The sequence below is a fragment of the Polistes canadensis genome, unplaced genomic scaffold, assembly GCF_001313835.1.
Source record: "Polistes canadensis isolate GaletaPanama2010 unplaced genomic scaffold, ASM131383v1 scaffold_142, whole genome shotgun sequence".
NCBI lineage: Eukaryota > Metazoa > Arthropoda > Insecta > Hymenoptera > Vespidae > Polistes > Polistes canadensis.
In genome coordinates, this window is record NW_014569689.1 from 164174 (window position 1) to 177706 (window position 13533).

At 37.2% G+C, this 13533-nt stretch overlaps 1 protein-coding gene across 5 annotated transcripts in view; it reads left to right on the plus strand.

Moving 5' to 3' along the window:
* The first annotated feature begins 3234 nt into the window (after positions 1 to 3234).
* The window catches only part of LOC106788516 (protein trachealess), a 94089-nt gene continuing 83790 nt past the window's right edge, over positions 3235 to 13533 (plus strand). For 2 of the 5 annotated variants that reach the window (XM_014751836.1, XM_014751838.1), the window contains exon 1: positions 3237 to 4583. In XM_014751836.1, coding sequence (XP_014607322.1) covers positions 4114 to 4583 — 470 coding nt within the window. In that variant the 5' untranslated portion in view covers positions 3237 to 4113. Of the gene's footprint in view, positions 4584 to 13533 lie in introns of all 5 variants that reach the window. The other 3 variants (XM_014751839.1, XM_014751840.1, XM_014751837.1) reach the window with 2 other exon arrangements.

Sequence of the window (13533 nt, forward strand, 5' to 3'; positions counted from 1 at the left end):
GTTATTTCGTTTTCGCATACGAATGATTTTTCATTGCACAGTCCACATAGAAATGAATGAACATCGAATTTAGCACTTTTTCTAGTGATATACACTCTATCTTGAAATAATATTTGAATTGTAAAAGAAAAAAAATTAGTGCCGAGTGAGAGAGACATATATTATTCGCATTTACGAAACACATTGTGTATTTGTATTTCTCTCGGCACACTTGAAATAAAAATAAAAATTTACAAATTCTTTATCCAGGAGGATTTTTTTTTTTTAAACAAGGAAAACCCGGATCCAATCAAAACAATTCTATCCATTGTATTTCCATCCAATTCCAATGAAAAAGAAAAATTTCATGAAAAAAGAAAATAGAAGAAATCGAAAAACAAATAATTGTGAACGTTTCTTCAAGTAATATTAATTAAAACAATTTTCAATGACAAAAGTTGATAAAACATTAGACAATTCTTTAAAAAAAAATACAATAAATTTATTAATTACTATAATTGTGAAATTAGAGATTAACTTACGAAAATATTTCTGAAATAAGTTTAACCAAATGTTGTATACAAAGTTAATTAATTAATTATTATTATTTCATATATTAATAATATAAATGCATATATTTAATTAATTTATATAAATAATATATATATAATTAATTAATTATTATTAAATCATTGCACAATATTTTGATATAATATTATCGTAATATTAATGAAATTAAAACGATCATTAAAATAAAGATATAAAAATAAATTAAATAATAATAAACAATAATAGAAAGAATAGAAAATAATTCTACTTAGAAAATGAAATAAAATCAGTCATGTGAGATAGAAGAAGAAGAAGAAGAAGAAGAAGAAGAAGAGTTGCGGTACGTTTAGTATTAAAATTAGTTAGTCATTGAAAGTGCTTAGTCGAATGAAGAAGAAAATGGAAACTAGAGAGAGAGAAAGAGATAGAGAAACGTAATCGTGCAAGTGCATCTTCTTCGATAATAATTCACTGACGATTGATATAGCGGTACGATGATTGCGATGTTCCCAAGTCCGATCTTGGCGGCTTTACTGAAGTCGATACGAACCATCGGATACGTTTGAGGTTAAAGGGCAAGCCCGCTATATCATTACGACTCACACCTGTACCTACAGGTAGGTTGCGCCAATGCTTCTTCCCCTTATATTTCCAAGCGGAACCGCTAAATAAATTATTATTACCATTACTACGCGCCATAGATTTCCCGCATAATCATTTCGCATATCATTCTCTCATATTATTATTATTATTATTATTATTTTCAATGTTTTTGTCATTCCGATAGGTTAAAACATTTATTTTCTATTTTTACATTATATCCTATTTTCTTCTCCAATTCTTATTAAACGATTTACAAATCTATTGTTTTTTAATATTAAGTTAGTCAAATTATTGTTAACTTTCGTTAAAATGTAAATCAAATGAATTTAACGAAATTCTGATTAGCACGAGGAGATTAATTTAAATCAGATTTTGTGGGGATTCATTTTGAATGTGTTAATGATTGTTACTTTTTTTTGTTGTTCTTTTAATAGAAAATTAACGATTGAAGTGTGTGTCGAGGGTGGATCACGAAGTACGTTTTGTAAAGAGTGCGCAAACGAGTTTGACTCGTTCCTTGTTCATGCACTAATTTGTAATTTACGAGAGTAAAGTGGTGGAACGTTAGGAGGGAGGAGGGGTGGCGGAGAGGGGGGGGGAAGGGTTATAATATGCGAGTAAACGTTAACGCCAGCAAATGAGCTGAGACAAGATGTATTATTTTTTTCTTTCCTTTACGTGCTTGCTTGCTTGCTTGCCCTCAACCAACCAACCAACTCGGTTCTATGACTCCTGTGGGGTTCTTTTAACCCTTTCCCTTTTTTTTCCACCAATTCTTTGTCCTTTGCTTCGCTTATTTTTCCACCACCACCATCAGCACCACCACCATCATCACCAGCAGTAGCAGCAGCAGTATCGTCACTACCCTTGCTTGGTTTACTTCTACCTTCGTACGAAGACGAAAGGGTTGAGAAGAAGACAGAAAAAGAAAGAGAGAGAGAAGGGCTGAGAACTGTAAATTACCAAGAGGGCATTTTGATTAAATTTTTTATTGCTCCTTCTAAGGCGTGCACAACCTGCTGATTTAACGATCGCGCTTCGTAAGTTTTATAGTCCCTTTTCCTTTGGACCGAATCTTTTGCGGGATAAGAAAGGAATCGTTTGGATTACGTGTCTGTCTCGTCAATGGCCACCTCCTTTTCTTTTTTCTTTTTTTTTTGCTTTTTTTCCCAACCTCTTTTTCTGTACTTTATTTACCGAATTTAGCTAGGATTGGCAAGAAACTAAAGAACTCAATTTTTATGCAACCGTGACTTGATTCGAACATCATTTATTTCGGGGGATCATTTGGATCAAATTATATTCGATCATTTTCATATATACCTTATCATAAGATTTGTCAGATTCATAAAATTAATGTAATAATCATTTAAATGTCATGATGTTATATACCATTAACAAATGTACATTTGTTTCGATGATTATTCATGTCAATCTTAAGGGATTCAAATTGCATAATAAAAGATCAGAAAAAGATTAATCTTATGAATAATCTTCAGATCCATAAGATTACAATGAACAAAAACAAATATATTAATAATTCGCGAAAGTGAATAAACGATTTAACCAATTATTCAAATGTTATCGTTGACAACCCCATCAGAAATTAATCAAATATCATGACGTTATGTACATTAACAAATGTACATTTGAAACAAATATAATAATCACACATAATAACCAATTATTGTTACATTCATTAATGTCATAATATTAAGTACATAATGATTAACCATATCAATCTTAAGGGATAAAAATTGCATAATAAAAGATCAGGAAAAGATTAATCTGATGAACATCACCACGTGTAGAGGAGTTTAGCGAGTAGTGGACGATCGAAGGGTAGAAAGGTGGTGCAAAGGGTGAAGGGTGGTGGTGGTGGTGGTGACTTGAAGAAGACAAAAAAGAAAAAGAAGAAGAAGAAGAAGGGTGGGTGGTGATGATGATGGTGGTGTAGGTGGTTGGTGGTGGTGGTGGTGGTTGGTGGTGGTTGGTGGTGGTGGTGGTGGTGTCCTCGTCGGTGGTGGAGTTGTCGAGTATGGTGGGGGCGGAGGAGGCGGAAGGTGTCACGTGGTCGGTAGGAAGCTCCGCCTTCATGGTGTAGCTCCAAGTACGGCGCGTCATTCATGGCCGAGCTGAAGGCAACGCCAGCACACTCTCCGCCGTTTCCGTCCGGCTGCAACAGCGGCTCTCTCGCGAGAGGAGATTCTACGTGTTTTAAGACTCCTCGTCAAATCTTTTCCCATAACCTTTCCTTCTCAACATTTCTTTACTCTTCTTTTTGTTTGTTTTGTTTTGTATTGTTTTGCTAGCCTACCTCCACCTTTTTCATCTTTTTCTATCCAATTGTGTGTTTGTTAATCAGTGTGTTTCTTTTTTTTTTCTCTCGTTATTAATAAATCATCAGTTTTTATCGTGGATTTGTTTTTTGAATAATCGGTGAACAACTGCACAACTTCGGGTTGACCCTGAGATATATTTTAGTGCTATCAACGAATCGTTACTAATTTAATGAATAAAGTGTTTTTCGTTGTATATGTTGTTATCAGTGAGGACATGTTGTTGTTGTTATTATTATTGTTAAAATAAGTATGAAACAGGTTATGGTGAGTGATAGGGCGATCGATCGATCAACGGATCGATCGATCGCTGTGGGTTATCATCAGGGTGATACCAGGGTCGAGTAGAAAGCTACTCGACTTCAGTGCTACGAAATATAGATCGAAATATAGATCGAAGTAGAGAGAGAAAGAGAGAGTGGAGGTGGGAGTGGGCGGGTGAGGGAGATTGGGCGACAAGAAGAAGGGTGGGAGAACAAGTGGGGTTAGAATTTAACAGGGGTTTTTTCCTGGTGATTTCGACGCGGAGGATAGTTGAACGAAAAGAAAAAGTCAAATAATAAGAAGAATAAGAATAAGTGTTGGAGGTGGTGGAGGTGGAGGTGGAGGAGGAGGCACGAAGTTCGTGGTGGAGGCCTGGCTGATGCACCGTGGCTGCGGCGGCGGCGTCACCGGAAGCGGTGCTGCTGCTGCTGCTGCAGGATCCGGAAGTGCTGCTACTTCTGCTTCTGCTTCTGTTTCTGCTGCCGCTGTTGTATCTGCTGCCGTTGTTGCTTCTGGAAATCCTCATAGCGGGGATACGACGGGAGGAACTACAGTAACACCGGAGGAACGTATTTTGGAACATCATCGTCATCCAAGTGGTCATCATCATCATCATCATCATCATCATCACAATCATCATCATCATCACCCGTCGGCAATGCCAGGTGCTCCGGGTTTCCATTGGGGTGCCATGCTGGCAGGGCACCATGCCGCTGCCGCCGCTGGCATGATGCAACCACCTTTACCAGCCCCGGGCGAATACGCCCCGGCTGCTGCTCATCATCATGGGGCCACCCACCCTGCTATGCCCATGGATCTTCACGTTCACCAGGGCTTCCCCTACTACAGGTTTGTTCGTTAGTTCTTTCGTTATCTCTATCTTTCTCTCTTTGATATTTTACATTGATGATCTATTCGAGTTTTCTTATCGGAGGGCTACGTTTATATGACAATGTTTGTTTATACCAGTTGGGATGATCTATTTGATTGATCATCGTTCGTAGAACTCGAGAAGAAATCGATCCCCTTGTGTTACAAGTACCGCATTCTATTCAATGTTTAACGTATCTTATCACACGGATTTAATGTCAATCAAATCATGTCATCATATATTTTGTAATTGTAATTATATCGAAGAGAGAGAGAGAGATTGATTGATTGATTAAATTGTATAGATGATCGATAAACAATTATTTCAAATCTTGTTTACGATTAATAATGATAGTTTTTGAAGTAAAACTTTATAACGAACAGACGTTTAAATTATTCGAATTCCATAGATCCAATTATTGGGAATGTTAGGAAATTTGATACGTCAGTAATTTAAGTGACACTTGTTGCTGTCCTACGGTTCTCCTTAAACGCGCGTTGTCTACTCAATCTCAAATTCTATGGGGGTGGGGGCTCGTCGCAAAGTATAGTTTTCTTTTTCTTTCTCATCACATCTCCGGAAATGTCGTCGACTGTTTCACGAGTCTGTTTTAAAGTGATGAAATTTGTCGTTTATTTAATTCGTTAATTCAAACCGATAACCCGGTTCGTACCGCCGGGAAAAATTTTATGCAACGCAAAGTTTCGTATCTTCTTCTCCCATTCCACTTCCCCGTCCCCCCGTTTATTTTGAAGGACGTTCAGGGTTATAGAAAGATTGATTAAAGGAATGCACCAGTAAACGTTCAATGCAACTCGGCAATGGTCATTCCACTTGCGATAGATAGGTGGTGGTTGTCGTATATTACAACTGGGTCAGCGCACGGTGTGTCTTCTATTGCAGTTAATTATAATACAGTGACGTAGAGAAACGGGGCATCTTGTAAACGTCGTACATAAACGACTAATCCAACAGAGAAAGAAAGAAAGAAAGAAAGAAAGAAAGAAAGAGACATTTAATAATAAACTGACCGGGAACGTACATACCTTCAAATAGAAAACACGTAGGTAATATTATTTTTTATTACCACGAATTTATTATATATATAAAAATACTACAAGTTAAAACGTTTCAACCGGTCTACATTATATATTTCACTATTATTGTGACACTAAAAAGATATAAATTGTAAACCAGGAAAACCTGCTGCTTGAGTATGGGTAATCCCGTTGATCTAACTGATACACGTGTTATATATTATATACATACTTTCAACAATTCTATGGAGAAAGTTTACTCGACATTTAAAAAATATGTTTTGTTCTTCATGATACGTGTACGCGTGCGTGCTCCTTATTTTTTTATTCTCTTTCTCTTTTTCTTTTTTCTTTCGACAGGATAACAGTTTACCGTAGACTTTTTATAGGACGATATAATAACTGGGGGATGGTAAAAATGAACGCGTAAAAAGGAAAACAAATAGAGATTACTTTCGTCGTATAGAATAATTCTAACGAAATAACTTTTCAGTACTTTTTAAGTAGAAAAACTCGTTGATGGTTATTTCTAATTCTATACAAAATTAGTACTTTAATTAAAGTATTATATACGTAAAAGTAGAACATAGAGATAAGAAGAATAAGAAAGTTAAAGTTAAAGACAAAGATAAATAATTTCGAACACCTGATGTGGAAACAAAATGGTAATTAGTTATCGACAGAAGAGAGTGCATCTGTCTTCGAGCACGGAAGCACGGTCGCACAGGCATTGAGAGAATTATTGAATGATGGCTCCAGCCAACTACTAATGGGGCCGGACGCGCGCGAACATAAGGGATAGTAAGAAGCACACGGTTAGTATAAGCAACATCAGTACGAGATATAGTTGCCGTTACTGCGACAGGGAATATCAAGGTTGTTGTTGTGTTGCCGTAGTTTCTCGCGTTAAATTGTTCCTCAGATAAAATTAGAGAGAAAGAAAGATAGGATGTTTGTGGTCGATCAGAAATTCTTTAGGTTGATCAAAGATCGATCGATACACCAACCCCTTTTCGTTCGTTCCCCGATGTGTATTTGATGGGTATCGGTAGCAAGGTCTTCTTGGTGGTAATCAACAATGTTAAATTATATAGTATGTTAATGAAAAAAATAAAGCTTCTGAGGTAAGATAAGAAAAGAATAAGAGTTTTGGAATGTGTGCTTGTAAAAGTTGCATGTGCGTTAACCAAACCATGTGTGTCCTCTGTGTATACACGTACATGTGGGGGACTTTTACATATACATAATACGTGGGACGAAGAAAAGGAGAGATAGTTCGGTAAAGGGAAGAGGGTGGGATGATGAAGAAGAAGAAGAAAATGAAGAAGAAGAAGGACCGCATGAGTTCGTTCAGAGCCAGGCTGGCTGCCGCTGACCAACCGATAAATAACTTGCTTGCGTTTTTATCGGCTACGACGTCGCTTCTCTTGTACGCATCTCGCGATAGTCTATACGTATAGATTGATGTATCCGTATATGCATGTGTTTGTGTATCTTTGAATGTATAAGAATAAACATATACCATGCATTAACTGTTGGTGTGGAAGCAGTCGATGGACTAGGGCAACTGTTGCCTATACACCAAGTTACAAGACTCACTTATACAACACACACCCCTCTTACTTACTTACTCAATTTCTCTTTCATTCTCTTATCTTTTTCACCAAAGTTGAGAAGAGTTGTTTTCCAAGACTCTTATAGAATTATTTTAATAAATAATATTTTTTCATGGGGGCCTCCCCATTGGACACAACCGACCGACCCTTTACCTCATCTTCAATCCCCAATTTCTATTATTTTTCTTTCTTTAATTTTCCTTTTCTTGCACCAACATTAATACTGCACCAAGAATATGTATATGTGGGGGTCTACATATGCGAACAGACATCTAGAAGACATCTTCCCTTCTTCTTCATTCCTCCCACCCTTTCTTCAATCTCTTCAAAACCACCACCACCATCACTTGCATTCGTGTTCTTCTTCTTCTCTCTTTCTCTCTCCTTCTCTCTGTTTCGATTCTTCGGTTAAACCACCGTGCAGCCCGGTAGTTGGAAGCCCCAGACTTTTTTCTCGGCTATCGGCCAGTGGATCGCACTGCGATGCTGGACTGCAATCAGAATTGATTATAGCCTGCCGAAACTCTGGCGCGGCGTGCTCATATTATACAACTTGCCCGCGGCTCTTGGTCCGTGGTTCTATCTTTCTTCTTGTTCTTGTTGTTGTTCTTCTTCTTCTTCTTCTTCATGTTCTTCTCCCTCTCACTTTCTCTCTTTCGAAACGAAACGAACCATCTTCTTCGTCTTCGTCATCCTCTTCCTCCTCCTACTTTTCCTGCACTCTTCTTCCTCGTGTTCATCGTTGTCGTTGTCGTCAATAACCAAGAACAGTATTTCTGTTCGATATGCACGCGAAATCACGATATTTTCTCATCAACGTCACTGACCACCTTCTCACTGCTGAAGACTATCGAAAAGACACCTCTTGGCTATATTTCAAACTTTATAAACGGGTCCCTGCATATACATTGTACTCTTATTTCATCCGAAAATTCCTGTTATCAGTACAATGTGTCCTGTCCTGTTCTGTTCTGTTGAGAAAGGGATGGTTGTTCGGGGAAACGTGGAATGTCGGTATCAAACTCGGGGATTCTCAAAGTGTTAATTAAATCGGGAGAAGAATATAAAAGTTTAGTGTTCCCTTGAAATTCGTCTCGTAAGATTATCAAGACCCAACCCAACCCAACTCAACCCAACCCCACTTCACCAGTCCTCATTTCATCGGTTCATGTTTTATTTATTTATTCGCGGGTTTGGTTGTGTTATTTATTTTTATTTAATTGTTAATTGGAGGATACTTGTCGGTTGACAGAAATCAAGTTTTATATTACCAAGTCAGTTTTGAGTAAGTAAAGTAAGAAAAGAACAGAAAAGATAGGGGTAAATGAGGTGGTGGTTGTTGGTCCTCCTCATCTCTTGAATTGGCTAGACACGCTAATCCATCTTTTCGTTCCTGAGGAACCTTTTTTCCTATTGGATAATGGCTTTTATAGGACGGTAGGGCAACAGAGAATGAGTAAGTAAGAGAGAGAGAGAGAGATAGCAAACTCTCCAAGCAAGCAACAAGTCGTTTTCGCGCGGGAATTACCTTGGCCTCCAATCAAGTTTAATAATGTAGATGCGGATCAGTGGATAAGAACAGGCTACTGATATCGGCGAGGGGTCCCTCACTCACTCACTCTCACTCTCTCACTCTCTCTCTCACTCTTTCTCGTTCATCTGATGGCTTATGATCCACCACACTGCTGCGTTTCTCTCCACTATTCTCCAATCGATTCTCTTTCACTATAATCGATAGATCGCGGACCATTTACCGCGTAATAAAATACTCTTTTCTAAAATCCTAGACGAGTGGGTGAAGGGGGTAAATTGTTAGACGAGAATAAAAAGAAAAACTAAATATTATACTAATAAGAAAAATAAGATTGAGGACGAGAGGATGGGGAACAAATGAAGACAAAATCAAACGAAATAATGGGGAAACAAGTGAAGTGGGGTGCCTGTTGTTTGACTAGTGGATCGTTGTTCAGAATTATTATTAACTTTATTATTCGAATAGTCATTTCATTTTTATTGCACTTGGATACTTAATATCAATGGTAATTGACATTTTTAGGTTATCCGAGTACTCATGAGTGTAACAATATTTTACACCTTTTTTCGTAACGTGCGAAATATATATTTCAAATAATAATTAGTTGAAACTTTTAGGTAAGCAGGTAGAGAGGGTAGGGAGAGTGTTGTTTGAAAGCTCGGTGTTGAAAATAATTTTGGATTTATCATTGAAATTAACCATTTGAACGATCCTAATATTAATCAGTGAAGGTTTCGTAAGAAACAAACGTGTTTATTAAAACGATCTGTCGATGTTAAACAAAAAAAGGGTGTTAGGGTTGGGATTGGGGAGGAAGGGATGAAGGAAGAGAGATAGAAAAAAAAAATATAGGGCAAAAGTTGAAGGGGGTCGAGTAGTTCTTATCGAAACAGCTTATCAATCGTGGGATTGTACAGATACGATATGGACACCATCACTACTACCACTACTACTATCGTTACTACAACCAAAGAGTAGTAGTGGGATTAGGGTGAAACTGCACAAGGGGTGGATATCAATCTAATAGTAATGAACAAGCGACTTTGAGTCCTGGAAGACTTTGAAATATACATTATGCGGGGATTATGTTTATGCATGCGGGAAAGACGCTGAGAGTATTTTTCTTTTGATATAGAAATGGTTGTTTGGAAAAAAAAAGAAAAAGGAAACAGAAAAAACACCATCTTCGTCATCTACCACCAACCACCACCAACCACCACCACCATCACCGTCGGATGAGATTTGAATAAAAGTATCTGTCGCGTTTCTTCTCTCTTTCGTTATTGGATGAACGCGATTCGCTAGCTTCTTCTTCTTCTTCTTCTTCGTTCTTTTTTTTTTTTTTTTTTACAACTGCGTGCTCTCATTAAATATGTATAGATTCGCACCCCCGGACTCTTGCTGGCTTTTTCTTACCAGCAACTTCACACACACACACACACATATACATATACGTACACGCATACATGTTTCGTATCATCGTAACAAGTACCACCCTTTTGCTACTTTTCTTCTTTTTCCTTACTACTCGTCTCTTTCTCTTTCTTTCTTTATTTATTTATTCCTTTTTTTTTTTTTTGAGTTCGTGATAATAGAAGTCACAGGACGATTATATGAAACATATGTTTTACAGATTGTAATATTGCGTACACGTACACATATATACATGCATATATGCTGAGATATTTTGTTCGATTTTCAAGAAGGGTAGGGAAGTTTTAGGAAAAGGAGTCAGGAGGATTCTTTATTAAGATGCAGTGTCAGCAGCGGTTTCATTTTCTTCGCGAACAAATGGCCCGCGAGTTATCACCCTTCGTTGTGAGAGTAGGGGGAAAGAAATACCAGAGAAGGAAAAGAAAGAAAGAAAGAAATAAAGAAAGAGAGAGAGAGAGGGAAAGAAAGAGGAGAGTGCAAGACCCTTCCATTTAAAAAATGTAAATTCGTTAATGCAAGTAGTGGGAGCGTGAAAATTTGTTCCCCCGTTCTCTCGAACCTTTTTTTTTTTTTCTTCGAGCAAGTTTCGCGGCAAGCAGGCACCCTATTACCTGAGACTATTATCCAATACAAAAAATCAAATAAAGTATGCTAAGTTACGCTTCGAAGGACTTTAGGGAGTCCCGACTATCCAGGGGGGTTACTCCGTTTGAAGAAGGGCTCTTCGAAAAATTGTATTCTCTATCTTTCTTTTCTTTTCTTTTCTTTTGCCTTTTCCTTCTTCCCCCCCCCCTTTTTTCTTTACCTCGTCACTGATGTACGAGCAATGCAGCAGAAATTCTAGGAAAGTACTATTCATTCGAATTCGCAAAATACAACCAAAAAATCAATGCATGCATTTAGAAGAAAATGAATGACTCGTATTAAATCGGTGATTAAAATTTGTAATTGAGGAAAAGATTTATTTCTTTCCTTTTTTCAACACAGATACAAGCAACAACAAATTTATGATACCTTTTTTCTTTTCAAATTGCATAATAAACAAACAGTTCTCATAGTATCAGGCAAAGAACAAACTATTTATGCATTTGGAACAAAATAATGAGTAGTATGTAATAATTCGGTGGTTAGAGAATTTGTATAAGAGAGAGAGAGAGAGGAAGAGAAAGAAAGCTAACATACTACACCGTGAGTCGGTTAGATCGAGCTGAATCGAGTTGATAAGGTTAACTGAGAGATACGGGGGCGTAGGGAGGTCAAGTGACCGCGTGGGCGGCATCACTCGCCAACAGAATATACCGATGATTAAGCTACGCATACAAGTGTACGATATAGTACTAAAGTACTCGACAGAAGAGAAGAGTTCCTAATCTTTCATTCGTAGAGATACTAAAGTCGATTTTAACTACTTGACACCTCGTTACGGAAGGGTTATTCCGATCAAATTTCGGTTCTCTCTTAGGCTTATCTTTTTACATTTTATTTTATTTTATTTTATTACCTTCTCCATATAATCTTTTTAGATTTTATTTTTATCCATCAGGATATTTGACTATTATATACTATTTTTTGTGCGTTCGTATTTTTTTTTTTATTTTTTATATTGTAGCATTGATTAAAATGAAACATCATGTAAATTATGATTGAATGGTTCTGGAAAGATATTTCAGGAAAATTGATTTATACTAATCGAATAGAATCATCTAGCGTAAATTGATTTACGTTCCTGACGATGAATCAGCGTACGAGTTTTATTCTCATTTTTTGTTTTTCATCTTCAGTTACCAGTAACTTATCTTTTTAAATTTGCACATTTTTCTTATAATTCTATAAATGTTAGTTAATAAAAATAATTAGGATCATTTGTCAACATATAACAAATATGAATAAGTTTTTTATTTTTGATATACATCAAACGCGTTCATGTGAATTTTAACATTCTACAATTTCATTTTTTCTATTCAAAATTATAGTAACAAATTTAACAAGAATCGAAATAGAACATACGTTAGAATAAAACTAGATCTCTCGAATAAATTAGAGAAAGTTTGGGGGAATACTCGAAGGGAGACTACAAAAGTGACAGTGACAGAAAGACAGAGAAAGAGAAAGAGAGATGACGATGAATCAGCGTGCGAGTACCTTTTACGTGACTTTCTCATAGCACTCGTAAGTTACATTCGGATGTACAGCTCACGCTTACGGGTCTCTCTCCGTCGGAGATCCAATGAATAATACAGCCGCGGCACAATTAGCTCCGCCATTTTCAATTTAATCGACGAATTATCAACCCTTCGGGGAACACGAGGCACTCGTTCCTATAAGAAAAAGCTCCCATACGGCGTACACCGGACTCTGTGCGTTTAGAGAAATGAAATCCATCGTGTCTCTCAGCGGGCAGTGTTCCCCCCGCACCCACCCTCCTTCCCTACTCCCCTACCTCCTGCCCCCCCCTCCTCTTCCTCATCCTCTTTCTCGTTCACGTTGCTAAGAATTCTCCCGTAAGAGAATCTTCTTTCCCTTTTTTTATCATTTTTCTTCTTCTTCTTCAATCTTCAATTTTATTACCTTCGACGCGTTATCGTGCTCGACATCGCTTACACACTAATCGTAACGTTCTTCTTCATGGATTGCCAAAACGTTAATCGAACGAAGGAACGAAGGAATGAAGGAACGAGCGAGCGAGTGAACGAGAAAACCGATCATTTTTCATGCAGGAATAATGATAAGCCTTCTCTTCCATGATTTCCGACGTATTCCGAGATCGTATTTAAGATTCGATAAAAATTATACGATACATGGTGGAATGACGAAGGAGAAAAGAAAGAGATAATACGAACAAAATATTCGTAGCCTGAAGGTTATCCTCTCTGTGTATGTGTATGTGTCTATGTGTATATATATATTTGTACGTATATGAGTATATGAGTATGAGTGCGCGTGCGTTGTCGATTTTTTTTTATCTTTCAACTTTTCTCTACTCAGTTATCTTTGCTCTTAGAAAATGGAATCATGATTTTCCATCGAATCGATATTTACATATCATCGAGTACGATGAAACCTTCTTCTTACTTCTTCTTCATTCCCCGTAATTAAACTCGATGCATAAAAAAAATTTACGAATGATTTTCGAGTAAAAAAAAAGAAAAATGGGGAAAGCCAAATTTAGTTTTAGGTGCGTGCTACTAACGTGCTAAAATTCCCCCTTAAAAGAGGAGTGTGGGTAGAGTTGGGGGAGAGGAAGTTGTTATCGGTGGACAGGAGGTCTCGTTTTCCATTGAGAGGATAATAAAGATCGGAGTTTTGG